Source organism: Falco rusticolus, chromosome 9 (assembly GCF_015220075.1).
Source record: "Falco rusticolus isolate bFalRus1 chromosome 9, bFalRus1.pri, whole genome shotgun sequence".
Classification (NCBI taxonomy): Eukaryota; Metazoa; Chordata; class Aves; order Falconiformes; family Falconidae; genus Falco; species Falco rusticolus.
Genome location: NC_051195.1, coordinates 23,589,722 through 23,610,646, shown reverse-complemented (window position 1 = coordinate 23,610,646; position 20,925 = coordinate 23,589,722). Strand labels below are relative to the sequence as shown.

The following is a 20,925-nucleotide window of genomic DNA, read 5'->3' as shown; positions in this document are numbered from 1 at the left end:
TACCTACATACATACCAAATGCAGTGGGATAAGTCAGATACATGCTTTGTAGTCATTTGGTGATTTTCTTTTTCCCAGGATCAGAGTCTCCCATGGTCAGTCAGCATTTGGTGTTCTGGGGACCCTGAGGTGCTTCTCTCTGCACCAGACCTAGGCTTTTATTCGCTAGTGATGTTGGTATCAGTTTCTCCAACCACAAGGCAAGGATCCCATCTCAGTTGCTGTTGAACACGTTTGATTCAAGATTAGATTTCTCACTCATTTTCCTTTGTTAGTGATACCCTGACAATAAGCAAGCATAGCATTGCGTGGTCCGGCCGCCTGAGAGCAAGGAAGCTGAGTCAGGGTCAATTCTTTATATGGAAAGGGAATTAGGTACATCATGCGTTTTATTCTTGGCTGTGATCTTCCGTTGTGTCTGTTAGACGTTTGTTACGGTTGTTTGCTTTCTCTGTGTACTTGAGCTCTACTTGTCAGCTGGGACACTTGTTCAGTCTTTCTTTTCCATCTTTGAATGCCTGCTGGGAAGTTTCTCAGTCAACATGTTCTCACTGCTGTGCTGCAGGTGCTTTGTGCAGACTTGGTAGGGCTGTGGTGCCCTGCAGGCATCCTGTTGGTTAAGCTGCTGCTTGACTGCTTGCCAGCTGCCTTTTCGGTTTTCCGTAGCTGCTGTATTTAGGCTCTTCAGTTTAAGACCTGCATGGGTTTGGCTTAGCCTGTCTTTCCTGGCCATGCCAGGTACAGGGGTTGTGGGAGGAAGCTGCAGGGATGGTTCTGCACCAGGGTGGATGCTCTGCTCCGGGAAGGTACATTTGCCAGTTGCATCTTGGTGCTGTGGTATTACCTCCCTTCCACATGACCCCACAAAGCATATACTTATCCCTTGTCACACAGTCTGAATTGCTGCTTCTGTGAATTAAGGGAGGAGAAACTGAAGACAGCTGATGATCCAATCTCTGACTGGCCTCCTTTGAGCTGTATCCTGTGTGGCTCATGGACAGGTCTTTGTGGTTGATGTAATCTAACTAATGCATATGAGAGACACCTGAGCCAGGAACGGGGAATTTACTAAGATGATGAAACTGTTGGGTTTCACATCTGAAAGTAATTCTTGTCAGTAGGGGATGGGAGTGGAAAGCAGCTTGACTGTACACTGCATGTTGCACCGAGGCCAGTAACATGGACATAAAACAGCACAGACCTGCTTCTCTGAGATGCTCTTTATCCTCAGTCTCCAGCAACCCCTGTGAGTTGAGGAGAGTTGGCAAGTGTCTGAGATGAGCCTTTCTTCCGTGAACCTTTTCTTCTTCCTTTATTGGAATGTGCCAAGAAAAGACGAAAATCACTGGCAGGCTGTCATGCTTTAACCTGATGAGCAACAAACCAGCACAGTATGCTGTCACTGCACCTTCTCCGACTCCTTCTATAAGAGATGCCACTCCAACATGACAGCTGTCAAAGGGATAGGTTACTCAAGCTTGTGTCTTCACCACTGGTGTGTGAAGGCAGCTGTACCTTTACAGACCTCTTCATCTCCCTTGCCATTCTTTCTAGACTTTGAGTGAGAAACTGAAGAACTTAAGAAGTCTATTCTCAGCTGTATGATAGCTGGTTCCTCTTTCTTCATTGCAAAGATGACTGATAGATTACAGCTTTTGAAGAGATACTGAATGTTGCATTGGAAGTTGGTGTGTAAAATGTAGTCTTAGAAAAAGCAGCGAGTAATTTACAACTGACTGCAGCTCCGGCTCAATCAGATGATTGCTAAAAATAATCCACCCTCTAATTCCACAGTTGATCTCTAATTAGAGAAGTATTCATAACTAATATTCATAACTAACAGAGACTGTAGTGCTATCTCTGTTTTGCCATTCAGGAAAGACTGGGCAGAATCAACGTTTAGGAAGGGAATTTTGGGGGGAGACTAGGTGCTGTAAGGGTGATGGTACTGACTCTGCACTGGATTTTTGCTGAGTCGTTGCCCCAGCTAAATGCTGTAGGGTGCAGTTTTGCCAGTAGTGTCTTTTTTTTTTTTAGGCAGAGAAGATGCCCACCCTCCTTGGTGGGCATCTTCCTAGAGAAATTTTTGGTTTCTTTAAAAAAAAAAACCAAAAACACCCAACACACAGCCCAAAAAAAAAAACAATCCATGAGCACAGAAACAAACATTGACAGGTGTTATGTTGTTGTTTCCTGCTTGAAGCTGTCAGGTAACATTGGCTGAGCATCGTAAGACGACTGTCTGGCTTTGCTGCAGAAGCAGCCCAACAAGGAAGAGGGAGGCTTTTCAGCTGAGATATTTAACGTTTCCAAAGATTGGGGTCTGAATACTTTTTACACTCTTTCTAGTTTCATTTCTAAGTCAGGTGGCTACTGCTGTCTGTGATGGGGCAGTAAGAGATCAGCCAGCCTTGCTGAGCTGTGAAACTTGTGTTAACTCTGCAGGAAATATAGGTGATGTCAGGTTGTACTAAATGACTTCTTCAACAGACGATGGTAATGGGAGCCTTTGCCATCACCAGGTAATACCGTTCCCTGAATAGCACATGTCCCTGTAAAACAAGATGTGTAACTTGCTCCAAGACCAAGGCTTTACGCCTGTTCAGAGAGAGCATGGCTGATGGAGAAGGATGGTGTCAGGCACTTGTGACACAGAGGAGACCATGCCTGTTCCTAAGTACAGTGCTGCTTCTTCCTCTAACACCCAGAGACTGAAGGGACTGATTTGGTCCTCCAAGGAGAAAGCAGCAGTGTTTTGGTCACTTATGGATTCCTGTCACTTCAAAAATAGCTGAATTCATATCCTTCATCTTTAAATACTTTATGACCATCTTGATGCTGCTGTACAGCCCGTGTGTGGGAGCCTGTGCCAAAGATGGGACTGTCTCTGGAGTGGAACATGCCAACTGTTTTAAGCAAGCAGAAAACAGGAGATTTTATCTTGGATTTTCTAGCATCTGTTGCATTTGGAATAGGGAGTAGTTTTCTTTTTTCAATCAAAAAAAAAATATTGCATTTGCCATTTTAAAATGGTTAATAAAGAAATATGTCCTTATCTCTCCATTAGCCTAATTCAGCAGACATTTGAATTATTTGTCTGTAGTAGTAGTAATTTTTTTATCTGCTCTTTGGAAGAGCAAATGTCCCTGAATGTTACTGTAATTGTAACTACTTAGAGAAGGAAACCACATGATCAGCAGATGTGGGTCCTGGAAAATGTAAAGGAGAACAGGGTGGGGTCAGGTGGATTTATCTCACTGCAGCTCTGAATGCTGTTGATGCAAAATTCTGATGTGGCCTCGACAGGTTCGATGCTCCCCCTCTTTCCAGGAGTATGTTTTCCTCCAGGACTGATGAGATTTTAGCTTCTAATTTTTTTTTTTCTTCTTGCCTTTAATTTCAGCAGGTACCTGATAGAAACTGCTGTTCCTTCCAAATTTTACCTTCATTAATGTTTCAGATTTTACAATACCAGGATTACATGGGCCTTGTTTAGCACACTTGGCTCATCTCTCTGGCTCCTGTCTAAACTAATTTAAAACAAAGAGCATCTGTTAGGGGAGAAGACAGAAAAGCCACTAATAAATGTGATTGGGTTGAAAAATGTGACATGTCAATTGGTATCAGTGACGTGGCCATGATCCTGAATTTTATTTTAAGCCTTTCTTTGTTTGGACAAGTTCCCCTACCAACTTCTTTTCCTTGCCCTGTGGATATACGACAGCATCCTGGAATCCATTCCACCGTATTACCCCAGCTATCACCAGGCTCCTTCTAAGCCATCTTTTGTCTTCACAGCACGTTGCTCTCTAATGGCATGGGCTTCTCCTCACCCTTATCAGATACTCAAAGATCGCTTGAAGCATCTGCTGGAGGAAAAACTAGAAGTTATTGAAGAGTAGGGCAGCAGAGCACTGCAAGCCTCTCGTTCCAGCAGCAACAGACGTATGCAATTCATGGGGTTTCTCATGAACAGGCACATTTCTGTGTACCTGGGTGTTTCACTCTGTCTTAGCAGCTTCCTGTAGCTGGCTGTGGGTGACTGGCAATGGGCAGCTAGAGGCTGACAGACAGACTTCAGAAATGCTGCAGTTCTGGTGATAGAATGCTGTGATGGATTTGATTTAATAGGATCGTATGTAGATCTTGCAAGTGCATAGGAACGGATTGGTGGAGTTTTGTGCTGTTTCTCTAAACTTCTCATAAAATCTTTAAACTTCCAAATATTTGTAGAAACAAAAGGACTAATACTGGATGGGACAGAAAGGGTCAACACTTAATTACTGAACTGAGAACAAGGACAATGAGTGAGGATGTAACCACTGGACACTGGTTTCTTGTCCATGTAAGAAGGCAGCAGTTTAAAGGAATCCACAGTTGTGTATTCATCTCACAATCGTATCCAGTGGCTATTTTAGGTATGGTAGAAATGAATGGCCTTTTACAGACCATAGTAAGGAGTGCCTTGTCTGTGGGGTTCAGTAATGCCAGTCCCTTCTTTTTGGGTGGCACGGAGTACTGTTGTGGGGGGAGGACAGGCAGAACAGCGTACACGTGCCAGCATCCTCGGATGAAATAACTCCCTAATGAAGGGAAACTATGCTGATGCTTCTCTGCTGCCAGTGCTTGTTGGTGTCAGCAGTGGCGTGGGGAGCTGGGATGAGGGCAGCCCAGCAGTTTGTCAGCCCTGTGAAATGGGTTGCCTGGCCTTTAAAGTACACCAGGGACACTTGCGATAAGAAGAGCACATGCAGCCATTGTAACTGTGCAACGTGTCCCATGATACCAAGTTGCAGCTGGAAGAGGCTGTCTTTTTCTGGCACTAGAGGGGAATTAATTCTGTTCACAGACCTGGGCTCTGTCTGTAGGCTTTATGCAGCTGTACTTTGTAATGATAATGCTGTGACACATAGGTTCTTAAGCTCTTCTAGCATAATTTTCATGTTGAAATTGATAAGAAATACCATGTTTGTCTGGCTAGCAACTGTCGCCAGTCAAGGTCTGGTTTTGGTGAGGATGCATGTTGAAGCTGAAGGAGTGACTCAGATGTTTACTGCTCTGATTGCTTGTCTTACTGTATCACTTCGGCCTGTGCTCTTGGTTGTACCAGGTACCGTACATTGCCATGGTAAGGAACAGTACTATCCCCCACAGAAGATATCTGTACAGCCCAAACAGCCTGGAGCGGGGAAGTGGAAGTACTGTTATCCTTCCATTGCACAGAGGTGACTAAACTGAAGAACTTAAATTATTTGCCTTCTTGAACTGCAGCCAGCAAGCACACCTCTGTATTGGTGATATTTGAAATAAAATTAAAAATGAGCATTTATGTCTAGGGGGCTGTGGACACCTCCAGCTGGTTATTCTGCCTGGAGCACAAGCTCTTGTGCAGTTGGCGCTACTGGTCCTTCCCACTTCGCCCTCTAGGGAGAGGGTTCTTGCTGGACATTGGCAAATATATAGAGAAGGTATCAGCGTGGAAAAAGATGGAAACAAAAAACCCCCCATAAAGTAGGCATGCTATGCCTGAACATACTTCCCGATAAAAAGGTGTCACCAAAATGTATTTTACTTCAATGACTACAGTATTCGCCTGTATTTAAAATTTGAACTTTTAAATTTTATGGGGATAGCAAATGACTTCACAGCTAGCTTTGCAGCCAAAGTTCAGTTTGCTTTAAAATGTGGGAAATTATGGTTGGAAACATAATTAACTCATGTCATGCAAGTTTGTGAAAGCATCAGGTATAGGATGCTTGGCACATTGCCCCTTTTACTCTATACTTGAACTTCTGAAGACACTGGATTTGGGTGCTCCAATTTCATCGTCCTAATGAATGTGGCTTGTAGCAATTTCCTCAGAAAGAGTTTAAACATTTGTCATAATGATTCAGAAGTCAAGAGTTTATTAAGACTTCCAGAGCAAAGATATGCTGTAACTTAAACCTGTAAATAAAGAGTTACTTGGCATTTAACTCGTAAATCATTCAAAAGAAATATATTCTTACATGCACCACTTTGGAAATTTCTTATTCACCCACAGGCAAAGAAGAAATGATTTCATACTTCTTCAAAACACAGAATCATACAGTCAATAGTATATTCTTTTTACTCTGGCTTAAGAGGAGTGTTTTGCCTGGTAGCAGTTAAACAATAGTGAAGAATGTTGCATAGGTGCCTCTTGTACATAAATGGCCTTTACAACTGTTAGGCTCTGATGTAATGGAAAATAAGTGATGTACCACAGGATTTTCCTAAAAATGCATCGTTATCTGTGTACAATACAGAATGTAAGCAATGTCCTTGCTAAACAATGACAAGATTGTTTTGTTTCATCACTATCTTGCATTGTAAATATTTATACTGTTTGAGAAACACAGGCTTTCATTGTCTTCAATGTAAATTTATGCATTTGCTTTTAATAGTTTTATTAATTTTGAAGATAAAAATACAGAGCAGTTTTTTGCTGGATTTCATGAACCTCAAAGAGTATAGTAGAGAATGGAAAGTAATCATAAATTACTCATACATGTTACATTATATCGTGTGGACTTGTGTACTGGGCTAGAAATTTGCCTGCATGTTAATGCAGATTTCTTTCACTGGTCTATACATGTATTAGCATGTCCATCTTTCCATTTGATTATAATCTTCATTAACATTTTATTTTAAAGACCATCAATTGTCATATGGAGTGCTTTGCCAAGTCATAATGATCACATGGGCATTTTTCCCAATAGATCTGCTGTTATTCTGGAGATCTGGGGTGTTGCCTTGTCCTTGATATCATTTGATGTCTTTCCTGGTTTGGCTTTTGCTTATGAATAGGAGGGAGGGGAGTGTTTTTTTTATATCCAGTGGGTGTACTGTGGACCCTTCTGCACTGGTTGCAGGGTGATCTGCAATTGCAGGGGACCAACTGTGGCAATCTTAGTGTGCCATTCCCAAACCTGTGTTCACAGTAATCTGACCTTTTTTTGGTTTTCCTTTACAAATTTCAAATTGTATGAAACCTTACCTACTTCTCTCTCTAACCATTTCTGTGGGTTATTAAAGAAAAGGTGTATTGACCGTTGCATCACCAGTGTGCAGACTGTGATGGAATCCATGTAGGCTACTGCTATGCAATGCTTTTGAACAAGTAATGAAGAAGGAAAATCAGCTTTTCTCAAAAACTGTAGCAATAGGGATGGTACTGTGGCATGTTGTTATCTGATGAGTATTATGAAGAAGCAAGTCATCATCCCTATCTTTAAGGAAAATGTAGTTTGAGTGATGTTATTAAGACAGCCTTTTGCTCTGCAGGGTGGCTTCAGTGCCAAGTTGGAGGGAAGAATGCCTCTTCTGGAGGGAGGCATTAATTTCTCAGGAAGTCAGTCTCTGCTTGTTATGAGACTTGATGTGATCGTAGCTAGGAGTGATAGCAAGGCAAGTCCCATACAGGCTGTGACACAGCATCTTGCCTGCAGCATGGCTGTGAAGGCTCACAGCTTGCGGTGTGATTCATGGGCTAGACCTGGTCTGCTTGGAGGCTCCTCGGGGCAGGAGGATATGTTTAATGTGAAGGGATGAAGTGAAATGGTGATTATGTAGGCAAAAGTACAAGTGGTACCCTCTTTACAAATGGCTTTGAAAATGCAGTGGAGGAGGTAGAGCAATTTGCTGGCTGAGAAAATGGCAGCCCTGGCTGTTGACCTCTTCCAGGCCCCCACCATTAGGGCTTCCCAGTGCAGAGACTGAAACTTCTGCATTACCTGTTTATTTTTTTGCTTGTTACAGTTAGAGACTGTTCCAGGGACTATTGCCGATGTTATTACAGACTTTCATCAACAAATATACAAGGGGAGTACTTAAAAATGTGTATTACCTAGCAGACCACTGATGTAGTTGAAGTTTTGCCTCTGTAGCAGAAGCTTTCTGCCTCTGTGTGTGGAGTCCACCTGGTGCTTTATTCTTTCCACAGGACATCAGGAATGATTGCTGATGCTTCTGATGCAGCTAAGTTGTTATTAGTAGCATAAGCAGGCAAAAATGATACAATCATTAGAGTCCCATCCAAAAAAAAAATTATTTGGTTATCAGAACAGAGGAAGTGACACTCTTATTCTTCTGAATGCTACTGAGCTAGTTGGTAATTGCACTTAGCAGCTGATTTGATTTGAAGGGGACAGATTTTAAGGTATCAGTTTTTCAGAGGTGCAGATCCTGCTCAGCTTCCAGTGAAATCAGGGGAGGGGGTTGTTAAGAGCTCTGGGACCACTATTTATTGATGCTGTAGTGTAACAACTTGCTTGTTGAGTTGTATTATGTTTGTAAAAACAATCATATTCTTATTTTGAAAGGAGTCAGCCAGAGCTGGTACACACCTCTGTTTCTCTATGCACTGTGTGTAGACTACAGCTATATATTCCTGTACATTGAGAAGCTTTCAAAGGGAACATGAGTAACATGCAGAAGGATCTCTTGTTCCCTTTCTAAGCTTTTCTTTTGATTTCAACTTCATAATAACTTTTTTTTTTAAATTAAATTAGAAGAAAAATGTTTTTAAGTCTGGAAGCAGATTACTTTTAGGACACTAGCAGGTGGAGGAAAGGAGGAACTGAGATAATGAAGAGAGAAGTTGCAGCTGAGCTACTAAACAATGCATGATATATGGGCAGTGGCATAGCTATAAATAGCAATAATCCAGAATTATATCTGCCTGGTCTTAGAACAACGGTTCTTTTCACTTACAGCACTGTACTAACCCTGAAATGTGAAAGTTACTGTAGGGAAAGAAGTGCTAGTTTCTCTCCCTTAAGCTTCCTTGATTAGATGTGTTTGTCAAGTTAACAAATGCATGTGAAGTGCATGAGGGTTGATAACATCTCCTAAATAATGCTGTTAACAAAGTACTGATTAAGCTACAGTAAAAGAAAACGAAACGCAGATGCAGGATCCTCTTTTTGAAAAATGCACATCTGTCATCTCTAGAAAAGAATTATGTAAGCTACATTAGTAGGGCAGGAGTCCGGACAAGCTCAAAATCAAACAAATAAAAGCTTCAAACTGGAGCCAACACAAGCTAATAGGGTTGGAAATATTTGCAAATATGGGAAGTGTAGCGTACAGGAAGTAGGCATAAGCTATATGCAACTGAAATGTCAGGGTAGGTTAGAAAAGTTAAGATGCACACAGGTACTGTTGAGGTCACTGGATGCAGGCTTCTGTTACCTTCAGAACAACAAACACCAAAAAACCCAAAACCAAATTACTTTTTTTTAGGGGGTTTTGAGATTTCACATCAAGACCTCCAGAAGAAAAACAGATTCCAAATCTGCATTAATAGATTATTTCAAGTCTCACTAGGAGCAGGTAAGCCAGCTGATGAAGATGTTACACCATCTAGCAGCAGTCAGAGGTTTCTTCAGCAGGTTTCTGTTCTTGTTTGGGTTGGTCAGGCTTCATGCTGCACAGAGGGGAAGTTTCAGAAGACCAGAGTTCGCCACAACAATCCACAAAGCCTTAAGGCAGCACTTCCCAGCCTGCAGCTATAGGACTCCCTAAGTCCACAGGCTGCATCCATTCCATGGCAGGATGTCACGGCAGCGCACAGCACTGCAGTGTCTGGATTATCTGGGCAGCAACAATCTGTTGTTATTTTTAACCTGCTCACCCTGCAACTGATTATCAGACCGTTGACCTATGCAGTGCAGCTCACTCTCATTAAAGGGGGCTAGGGGTGTTGAAGAAAAGTGTAAGAAGCCTTGGGGCAGACCAGAATGACTCAGAGGTGAAATTCCTTCCAGTTCCTTTCTGTTGGCAGCTATCATCCTGCCGCTGCCTCAGGTTCCAGGGTTTATCCTTCATGCATGTAAAGACAGATTCTTTATAATCCAGAGTACTTATTGTACTTTAAATAGGAAAACAACTGACATGTTTGACTGCTACCTTTTTTTCCCCCTGCTGTGAGTAATGCAGAGCATGTGTACACACCTACATACATCCTCAGGATGCTTTTCTTTTGGAAAGGCCTGTGTACATCTGCAGCCAGTGCCACTACAGCTCCAGAGCTTCTGCTGAAGTTCTCCAGCATATGCCATGTAGCAAGGGAATACGGTGGACTTTCTGAAGTGTAAATGACCTAGTAAAATCTGCAGTTCATACTGCATGATTTTAGATTCTGGTAGATACCAAACCATAGACATGAAACCGTGATTTGTGCTAACTTGCCCTTGTCTAGCTGAGAACTTTTGGCAAAGAGCACTTTAGCCTTTATTTTGGAATACCTAATGGGCAGAGAAGCTGCAGTGGGTGGCAGGTGAGGGATGACAGAACAGCTTCCTCCACCTGCATCCTTCCAGTGGCACTTCTCACTGTAACAATCTGGCGATTTACAGACTGTTAGGTTCGTTTCATGGCTGAGTTATGTTCATGTTTTGTCACTTGGGAAACTGAGGTCCTGATGGGGTGGATTATGGAAGTGGGGTTTCAAGTGGTCGCCCACCTGCTTCTGTTATAGTGAGGTTACCTGCTGTTGCTAGTTGTCCCTTTTCATGTACTTAATGCTGATAACCCAGGGGAACCTAATTATCTGCTTCTGTTGCTGTCAGGAGATCCACTGCTCAGGGGAATGCCCCAGCCACCAGGCCCAAGTCATGTGCATGCTTTTTCTTCCGTTTTCAGTTCTTGTCAGCTACCTTCGGAGCCTCTGTCTTGTTTCCTCTGAATCTGACTGTTCTTGCTGCAGCTTCATGGTTACAGCAATGTAATGAGGACCCAGCTGATGTGGTTCCAGCTGCCTGCTGGCATTTTTAGTTACTGTTTTGCCTGCCATGAGAAAGCAAAACTGGACTAGCTGGGTGGATGAGATCTTAGCTCCACTGAACTAAGATCTCCTGTGGGTTCTGAGGACAGGATTTTGACTTCTATTGTCTTTTGAAATGGTGTTGGTTTCTGAAGACTCTCCGTAATGGCAGTATGGCTAGAATCCATTTTGCAGGAACCAATGTGGCTATAAATAAGGGGAACAGTAGAGCTTCAGGCTGTCCATTGTATGGTATTCCCATGCTCCCCAGCCAGGTTTGCAGAAAATCTCCCTGGACAAGAGCAGTAGTCTGTATTTGTGGCTTATTGGCTGTTGGCAGCATCAGTAAAGAAATCTCTAAAGAGTCCAGCTATGAAAACAAGCTTAACTTTTATTATAGTTTGCTGAATGCCCAAACTCCTAAGAGAGGTTTTGTATAAGTATTTTTCTCTAGTGAATAGTATGTGAACAGCCATAGGGGTGGGAGGAGAATAGGGTCCCTCCTTCAGAGGCAGATGACTGCCTTGCCTATGGGACCTGGCTGGTGCACATACCCTCTCTCTCCTATTCTGCCATCCCATGATTGCTTCAGTTTTCCAGGCAAAAAGGAGCTGGAAAGTCCTTCTTCTGTAAACAGAACAGCATCGGCACTGGCGATCCTCGGACTTGCCTTGTATGTGTGGTTTATAAACGACACACAAGGGAGGAGGAAGCTGAGCCCTTATCTGCCACCTCCTGGGCAGGTGTGCTCAGCTGTTCGGTGGAGGTGCTATAGTCATGAGGAACCCTCACTTTGTGTGAGGGACGGCCTGAACATCTCACTGGAATCCTGAAGAGAAGGGAATATCTAGGAGCAGTTCCTTTGCCTTAGCATTTATTCCCTGAGCGCTTTTTTAGCGGGCCCCTACCTCGATGTGCTTGAAGCTGGGATCCCTCTACACAGGTGCCCAACTCCTCACCCCTGGATTGAGGAGCACGTGGTGCTAATTTAGGTGTGGAAAACGTCCGGTGGAGCTTGTCATAACTTGCTTTATGTTGAGTGGCATTGCTTTCTGGCCCTTGTCTGTCTGTACTTGGTATTGCAGGTGGTCCGTTGAGCCGTGTAATTTTTATCCTTTAATTAGCACTGTGGAGTTAATGTGCTTCAAGTTGATACGGACAGGCTTGGAGTGTGTGCGTTGTTAGGGACCTTCCAGATTGGGGATGCTGTAGAGTGGCATCTGGATTAAGTTTAGAGCTTTTTTTAAGCCACCCTTGAACAAAGGCAGGCTTTATTAGAGCATCTGCCAGGCTCCTTTACCAGAGGAGGGCTGTTTCACATCATCTTTGAATTGGGTATCTGCTGCTTGAGCTCTTTCAAAGAACTTTTAACACATGCTATCCTCAAAGTGCCAGTAGAAAAACTGGTTTTACTTGTTTGTCATCATGAGAGGTGTTTTAACTGTGTTTTCTAATAATTTTCCTTGTTCTCTTTATGGTAGTAACATGTCCTTGCCTGCAAGCCCAGAACCATTTTTGAGGGGGATACAGACCAGGGTACGTCTCCTTCTCCTTGGCTCAGCTATTGCTGACAGTAGCACAGAACATGTTACTTTGCATATTTTCATTGGAGCTTGATGTTTTCTGGACTTCATTTCCTTATATTTTCTTGGGAAAATACCTTCCTTTTCCGCCTTGTTTATTGCATTTTGATATTCCTGTCACAGCCCACATTGATCTCTCCTCTAGCCTGACTCCTTTAGAGATGCAGCTGAACAGGTGTGTGGAGGACCCAGGGAGGTTCTGTGTTTTCTCTTTATGCTTTATGCTGAGATTCAATAGTGCTGGTAAGTCCCATGTTTCCCTCTGTCCTCCATTAAGGAAGTGTCCTTGTTGTTGCTTGTTTATGCATATAAATGTGGTTTATTTTTAAAATATGGTACCTAGAAGTTTTGCAGGCATTGCCTTCAAAGCTTTCATGCATGCTTTATGATGTGCCATCTTAACATCTATGGAAGTAATATAAATCCTGACCACATGTCCTGGTTTCAGCTGGGATAATTTTCTTCTTACTAGCTGGTGCAGTGCTGTTTTGGATTTGGTGTGAGCGGTGTTAATAGCACAGGGATGGGTTTGGTTGTTGCTGGGTAATGTTTGTACCAAGTCAAGGACTTTTCCGTATCGCAGGCCCTGCCAGCGAGAAGGGTGGAGGGGCACAAGGAATGGGGAGGGGACACAGCCAGGACAGCTGGCCTGAACTGGCCAAAGGGATATTCCATACCATGGGACATCACGCTCGGCATATAAAGCTGGGGGAAGAAGAAGGAGGGCGGATGTTCAGCATTCCAGCATTTGTCTTCCCAAGTAACGGTTACACGTGATGGAGCCCGGCTTTCCTGGGGATGGCTGAACACCCGCCTGCCCATGGGAAGTGCTGGATGAATTCCTTGTTTTGCTTTATTGTGCACACAGCTTTTGCTTTACCTATTAAAGTGTCTCTGTCTCGACTCATGAGTTTTCCCACTTTTAGTCTTCTGATTCTCTCCTCCATCCCACTGTGGGAGGAGTGAGTGAGCAGCTCCATGGTACTTAGTTACTGGCTGGGGATAACGTGTGACAGTCATTTTTGGTGCCCAACGTGGGGCTCAAAGGGTTCAAGGTAACAACAGATTTGATTGGAATGTGCTAGATCAAATTTATAGCTGTTATTGCTGTTAAGCTACTAAAGGGCAGTATCTGTGCTTGCCATGGGGCTTGCTTGACTTACTGTTTGTTAGAGTCTAGTGGTCATTAGTGGCTGCTTTTTGCTTTTGCTGCTTGCTCTACTGCTTATCATCTTGCTCTGCTGTGCCTGGGAACATTTTGATAACAGGAATGGTGATGCGCCTGGGCTGGCAGATGGCCAGGGCACTGCTGCTGTACTGGACAGGCTGGAACTCCAGTGTGAACTTGAGTCGAAGGGACTGTGACCTGTGGATGAGTCCATGTGAGAGCAGGACACCTTGAGGCATCTGTGGCTGTAAATAAGTCCACATCAGAGCAGGTATATCTCCAAGTGTCTCTGTCTGTGGTTGTGTCCATGCCACAGCAGGTATGCTCTGAAGGGATTGTGGCCCAAGGATAAGGCCATGCTGCAGCAAGTACAGTTTGAAGCATCAGTGGCTGTGCACAGGGTCATGTTGGAGTATCTCAAAGTGCGTGGCCATGGATAAGCCCATGACAGAGCAGGTACACCCCCAGAGGGACTGCAGCCATGGGTAAGCCCATGCTGAAGCAGATGTAATTCTGAAGGGACTGTGGCTGTGGGTAAGGCCACGCTGGAGCAGGTCTATGGTCATGGCCCATGGTTAAGGCCACTTTGGAACCGGTCCACCTCGAAGCAACTGTGGCAGTAGATAAGTCTGTGCCGCAGCAGACATACCCGTGGAGACACTGTGGTTCATAGATAAAGCTCCACTTGGAGCAGATACAAACTGCAGTCTGTGGCTAAGTCCAAGCCAGAGCAGGGGCAAGGGGAGAAGTTCACTGCAATGTTAAACCCTGTGGACTGATCCAAAGGGACCAGGGGTAGAGACTGTAATGGATATACGTTTAAATTGTTGTAACCCATTAATTGAGTTGCACGTTATAGGAATGGCTATAGTAGGAACCACCTGAACCAATGGAGGACGAGCATTACAAGAAGCAATGCAAATGCAGCAGCAACACAGTCTGAGCTGGCTTTGGTGCCCCATAACCCCATGCAACACACCACCTCTCCTCTCCTGAGTGACAACCATAACAGTTGGAGCACAAAGTCTGGACTAAACAAGTGCAGTGGACATTTTATGGACATTCTACACACATGTTTACAGGGTTGGTCCACGGACTAGGAGAATGATGTCTGTGTATCATATCAAAGGATGAGAAGGGTGATGATGGTTAATGAGGTTGTGTTGGAAAGTGTGACATGATGTAAGTAGTATGGAATAAGGTGTGGATACTGTCCCAGTTTCAGCTGGGAGAGAGTTAATTTTCTTCTTGGTAGCTGGTGCAGTGCTGTGTTTTGGATTTGGTGTGAGTGGTGTTGATAGCATACGGATGGGTTTGGTTGTTGCTGGGTAATGTTTGTACCAAGTCAAGGACTTTTCCGTTTCTCAGGCCCTGCCAGCGAGAAGGGTGGAGGGGCACAAGGAATGGGGAGGGGACACAGCCAGGACAGCTGGCCTGAACTGGCCAAAGGGGTATTCCATACCATAGGACATCACGCTCGGCATATAAAGCTGGGGGAGGAAGAAGGAAGAGGGGGGCGTTCAGCATTCCAGCATTTGTCTTCCCAAGTAACTGTTACACGTGATGGAGCCCGGCTTTCCTGGGGATGGCTGAACACCCGCCTGCCCATGGGAAGTGCTGGATGAATTCCTTGTTTTGCTTTATTGTGCACACAGCTTTTGCTTTACCTATTAAAGTATCTCTGTCTCGACTCATGAGTTTTCTCACTTTTAGTCTTCTGATTTTCTTCCCCGTCCCGCTGTGGAGGGAGTGATGGCTGGTGGTGCTTAGTCACTGGCTGGGGTTAAACCACAACACCATGTGTCAGTAAGGCTTTTGAATCTGGCTGAGCCCTCTTAACGAGCAGATAGCATCATCCAGCAAATGGAGTGTGTGAATGGGAGGCTGGAGGTGGTGTGTGCACTTTTGGGTTTGGTCATTACTTGCTTTATGACCTCTGATAACTCTTTCCCTCTCAGTGCAAAGAGAATACTGAACTGTCATTCCCTGTATAAAGTCCCTTGGGATATGTAATTAATGCTTTTCTCTTTTTTTTGTTTAATCAAAAGCAGTCAAGAGATATGATCCTATTTTCATTTTACACAGCTGCAGTACTCCTGTGAAGTCTAATAGAAATAGAACCAGACTGGCATATTTTGCAGAATCAAAAAACCTGGGAAGCTTGGCCTATCTTTAAAACTTCCAATTAATTAAATATTCAATAAAAAATATGTACAATACAAATTATGCACTAAGTGCTAGGCTATACTACTTGCACATTGTTAAGCAACATGATATGTAGGGCATCTGTCTATTCTCTGTTTTCTGCTTTCAAAGATTCAGAAACAAACATACAGAAAGTTGGTATGTCAAGGAAACTACAGCGCATCATCCAGTTGCCCTATTTATTATAGTTCCCACTGTGTTAATTCCCCTCTAATCCTTTCTTTAAACACAATTGATTGCGTATCATTTGTGGTAGGTTACATTCCAAATAAACACTCCCTGATCCTACATGTTTCAAAAAGCTTTTTATTTAATGTAACTTTGCTAATCTAATAAAAGGTATGGCTAATTATGCCTGCCTTTCAGATTAGCATTGCCAATTTTGGTTAATTTATGTCTACCACTGTCTCTCCTATGTGTAATGTTTCCCTGTTGTATTAGTAAAAGAAGGATAAAGTGTGTGTAGTCCAGTGGATTCTTGATACCTAGTCAGGGACTTTGAATATATTATTCTCTAATTAACCTTAAGAAAGGAACAGCTCATGTGCTGCGTCTTCCTATTGCCAACTGGTACATGTTTGCATGAATGAGAGGAGCCAAATGCAGGCCACTGTTTTTAACCAAAGCTACGGCATTCGGCCCGATTGATTCAGGATGATGCCTGAGGCAGGTTGATCCTGTGTGGGGCTGGCAGTTTAGGAAGCTACCTGCATGAGCTATGTTCTCCGCACCTCCAGGTAGCACACTCCCACAGAGCAGCTCTCCAAGCTAAGCATCCTGCTCCTTCCTATCCACGCAGACTCGTGTGATCGCTGCCCTCTGGCTCTGCTCTTGGACCACTTTCAGAACTGGTTGATAGTTTATTTATTCACTCATTTGCATAAATTATGCTCTAACCTGTCTAGTTCTAGCTCTCCTGTGTCTTTTTTCACCCAGCCGGTGAAACTCTCTCCTGTTGAGAATCCAGAGAGAAAATAAGAAGTGCATGTTGGTCCAGTTGATGGCTTAGCTTTGGTTTAGAAATAATTGCATTTCAAGCTCCTTTAACATCATCTAATCTTTTTATTTTTTAGGTGCAAGGCCTGACAATGGCACTGAATGAGCACTGCCTTCAAGCCTCCTTCCTGTAAATGATAGGACCAAACAAGGCGGTGTGATGAACATGCCACTGCATCAAATCTCTGTCATTCCAGCTCCGGATGTTACCTCTTCCAGAGTCACCAGGAGCAAGACCAAAGAAAAAGAGGAACAGGTACTGTCAGATATGCTTGATTTTCACAGGAAGTTATCCAAGTATAAAATTATAGGAGTTATCAAATCAGGCCTGATTCTGTTCCGAAGCCCCAACTCCTTGCACGATTGCTGCTTTTAGTGAAGATGAATGTTACCAGATTAGCCCTTTATTCTCATATTTGCTAGTTTAAAGCAGCTGACTACAAAATTCTAGACATTGTTGTTCACTAACTTCTGCAAAATGCAAGCTATGACCTATTTTGCATGAGAATTCAAGGCAGATAGGGGTTTTGGATAATGACTCCAGCGTTGTTGTCACAAGAAGCTGTTATAGGTGTATTTTACCTTTCTAAAAGAAAAATAGTACGGGGTGTGAACTATATGCAGCCATGCATCCTGTTTTCCTTTGCTCTTGACAGCTTCTAGTAGCCATGTTGTGGTTCATATTGACTGGAATATCACAAGGAAGGAAATGTACACCCGCACCTATACTTGGCTGTTTTCTAGAGATATGATTTGTATTCTTAACTTGGGAGCGTGTGTGTGAATGGAATGCAAAAACATCTGAAGTATTTAATGATTAGAAGTCTAATAGTATCTAATAGGCTGCTTAACAATTTTTAATAGCACACCATGTTTACTCTTTGTGTGCCAACCTTATTTACCCCTGGAGTACATCTCCAATCCAGCCCGAAGACCTTAGTGGGCATCATGTTCTAGCATATACTGTACTGCATTGAATTTTACATTATCTGTCAGTTCCACAGAAACTTCTTTATGTTTTTTTGCTTTACTTTAACATAAAATCAGGTCAAGAGAATATTCATATTATGGTACAGCTGCAGGGCTTGTTTTGTGGTCTGCTCAGCAGTGGTTAATTCTGAGGAGATCTAGGGTGATACTGATTATAGATAGGGCATAGCTTAAGTATAAGGGACAAGAAAGGCACTGTCATGTTACGGAAAAGCATTCACTAAGATTAACTTTGGGTAGGATAAAAGAAGTTCTTCTGATGTGTTAGGATCATCTGCCATGACTATCATTCTCACCTACCAGCTGTCCAGATTGCACCTACCAAAGTCACTGGTGAGTCAGTAAAAATAAATAGTCCCATTGCTGTTTTTTGGAGTCTTCTCCTTAGTAACACCTTAAAATGGATTTTAGCCCTTCAGATTCTTAAACCAGTAACTAATTAGGCTGGAACGCTGCTGCTTTGGGTTGCCAGGCAAGAAGTCACCATCACAGATGAGGTGCTTTAAATCCATAAAGCACCTTGTCTCCAGAGTCTGCTGAAATCTCTTGCTTTCCACCCATTGCACACATCCATCATCTGGGCAGCTCTCTAGATAAGAGGACTCTGCTGTTTCTTCCCTTGGGTCCCCTCCCTTATTGAAATTGTGTGTGCTGTGAGAGAGTGAAGTCCCACTGCCAAATGTGGGCAGTCCTGGGAATTAACAACCCTCTGCTGGGATGATGGGGATTAGGAGGCCAGTCAGATCAGAACAACTTCTGCTAACTCTGACCAGGCAGTGAGCCCAGGAGTGGGAGTCCCAAGTTGTCATCTTCATTTCATTCTTCATTTCTGACACAGCGGCTTCAGTGTTAACGAGTCTCCCTGATGTTTCCTTCACGATAACTACTTGAAATGTTGATTATTGTTTCCCATACCAAGTGGCTATTGTACTGTCATGCCTTGGGATATTTGAAACAGAACAGAATATTTATTTAAATACGTGCAGTATTGCAGAGGAAATAATGGGGACTGGGACTATGTGGGCAATAGGTCAGACTAACCTGGAAACACTTGATGTTTCCCAGGTCTTGTCCTTCCTGTCTCTGTCAGCATACTCATTCATCCCCCAAGTGTCCTGCATAGCGTAGTGACACTGTAGCTGCTCTTGTGCATGGAAGCCACTGCCTAGCCCTTGTACGCTCTTCCCCACTCCTGTGAACTGCATTGCTTCTGGTGTTAACATTCAGTGCTGGGTCTAACAAATGAGCTGGAGTTGTTAATGTGCTGACTTTGACCAATCCAGTTAAAATTTTGTGTTGCATCAGTCAGGACAATGCAAGGCTACTTGCTAGTCGGAGTCCCTGACAACTCTTGGGTGCAGTCAGGACCCACTGGCTGTGACTCTGAGTTTTGCTTATATTTGAACTATACAGTAAAGGAGAGATACGGTGCAAGAGAAAGAAATTGTAGATTATTGCTGCTATATATTTAATCACTTCAGACTGCCTGTTTTCTGTTTGAGATAGGAGCTACTGCAAGGTAAAGAGCAGCACGCAAAGTGATCATGATCCTGTGTTGAGCAAATCTGCTGAGTAGTTGATGTTTTTTGTGCCCTAGGTAACATTCGCTGTAGAAGAGAAGGACACTAGGTAAAACTGAGAAAGAAGGTATTTGCACTTCAGTTTTGTAACTTCAGTACAAAGTCAGTGTAACTTCAATACTTTCATATTTCAGTTGCATAACTGCCCATGATGCAGCACAGCTCGTAGTTATTTCTTTGTGTTGTGCATGGCCTAGACACAGTTCTCATGGATTTCTGCAAAAATATGTAATAGTTTTTCAGGAGCAGGTGCAACATTTCACAGTTTGATTCAAGTGTCATGGTTTTCTTACCTTACCTTTACTATGTAATAGAAACACTCCTTACCTTTTGTGTGTAGGAACAACAGTAAGCACCTCAAAGAATTGTGTACGCTGTGGTCTTGAAGTGTTTTGAGTTGTACAAAGCCACTTGCCAATCTGAATGAAATCAAACAAACACCAAACCACAATCAAAACCAGTATTACTACTTCAGATATAAATATGTAGGTTTGCTTTGTAATACCAGCCTATGTTCTTAGACCAAGTGTATTGCCAGGTGTGTGCTTTGTAGAGTGAGCAGAATCACGTACATAATCTCCCCTGTTTATTGCCAAGCTCTGGCTAATGCCAAAGTGAATAAAGGTAGAGTGTCAACTATTAGATGAAATTTTGCCTTGCTTTTGTCCTTGCTATTTCAGACTGGACCTTTGACTTCTCTCCCCTTGCATCCTGCATTGTAAGAAATCCTTCAGAGGAAGGGTTCAAGAAGCACAGCAGCAGAAAATGAAGTACCAATGTACCTAGAGAGAGAACTTTGCCAGTCTGTGAAAAATCAAGTGTTTGTCCTATTTTCCAGAAGGAGGATGCTTTATATCCTATTCTTTTATCTTTTGTGATTATAGATGTGTCTAATTATCCATATTTGCAGTAGAGGTGCAGAGGAAAAATTCTCAAGCTGAACAGTGCAGATCTGTTTCTTCTCTTTCATGGTTCTGGTCAAGGTGTAGCTCTTGTATTTCCAGTTAAGGCCTGACCAGGTTTAGAAATAGTTTTCCTTGCTGCAACAGCAAGTTTTCTGGGCTACTAATTTGTGACTAACAGTGAAGAATAGCAAGAAATCCTTACCACCTTTATCATTACAGTCCAGTTGTGGGTGATCTATAGTCCCTAGGCATACCTCATGGCAGATTAACATGTAGATTCAATACCTGTGGAAGTCTGTAGCAAAAATCTTACTGAATTTGAAGAGGTGGTAAAAAGCAGAGTTCCTGCTTACCATTTCTGGCTGGAGTCCTCAGTGATATATATAAATAGCAGAGCCTGCTAGATTCTGATTCAGGTTAGCGTAATTTTCAAATTTAAAATAGTTGAAAACTGTTGTTAATGGCAGTCTTTCATTTTGTCCATTCCCCCACTAAAAATGGGGAAAGTCATAAAGGGATTATTACTCTTGCATTTAACTCAGATGAACTGTTAGCTTTAAGGGCTATTAATAACCATCGTTAGCTTCTTACTTATCCTTCACTAGGAACAGCTTTATACTTACCTGGTTTAAGGGAGAGTCACTCTGTTGTTTGTGAGATGCTACAGCATCCCACCCCTTGCCCCTGTTTGGTGGGTAGCACACTAGCAGTC

The 20,925-nt window shown here is 43.1% G+C and overlaps 1 protein-coding gene across 13 annotated transcripts in view; it reads left to right on the top strand.

Moving 5' to 3' along the window:
• MARCHF8 (membrane associated ring-CH-type finger 8) overlaps nucleotides 1–20,925 on the top strand; it is a 99,398-nt gene that overhangs the window by 7,790 nt on the left and 70,683 nt on the right. For 3 of the 13 annotated variants that reach the window (XM_037399019.1, XM_037399007.1, XM_037399011.1), the window contains exon 2: nucleotides 16,816–16,994. In XM_037399019.1, the coding sequence (XP_037254916.1) occupies nucleotides 16,899–16,994 (96 nt within the window). In that variant the 5' untranslated portion in view covers nucleotides 16,816–16,898. Of the gene's footprint in view, nucleotides 1–13,197; nucleotides 13,425–13,684; nucleotides 13,809–13,829; nucleotides 14,720–16,815; nucleotides 16,995–17,968; nucleotides 18,062–20,925 lie in introns of those variants that run through there. The other 10 variants (XM_037399008.1, XM_037399012.1, XM_037399010.1 and 7 more) reach the window with 10 other exon arrangements.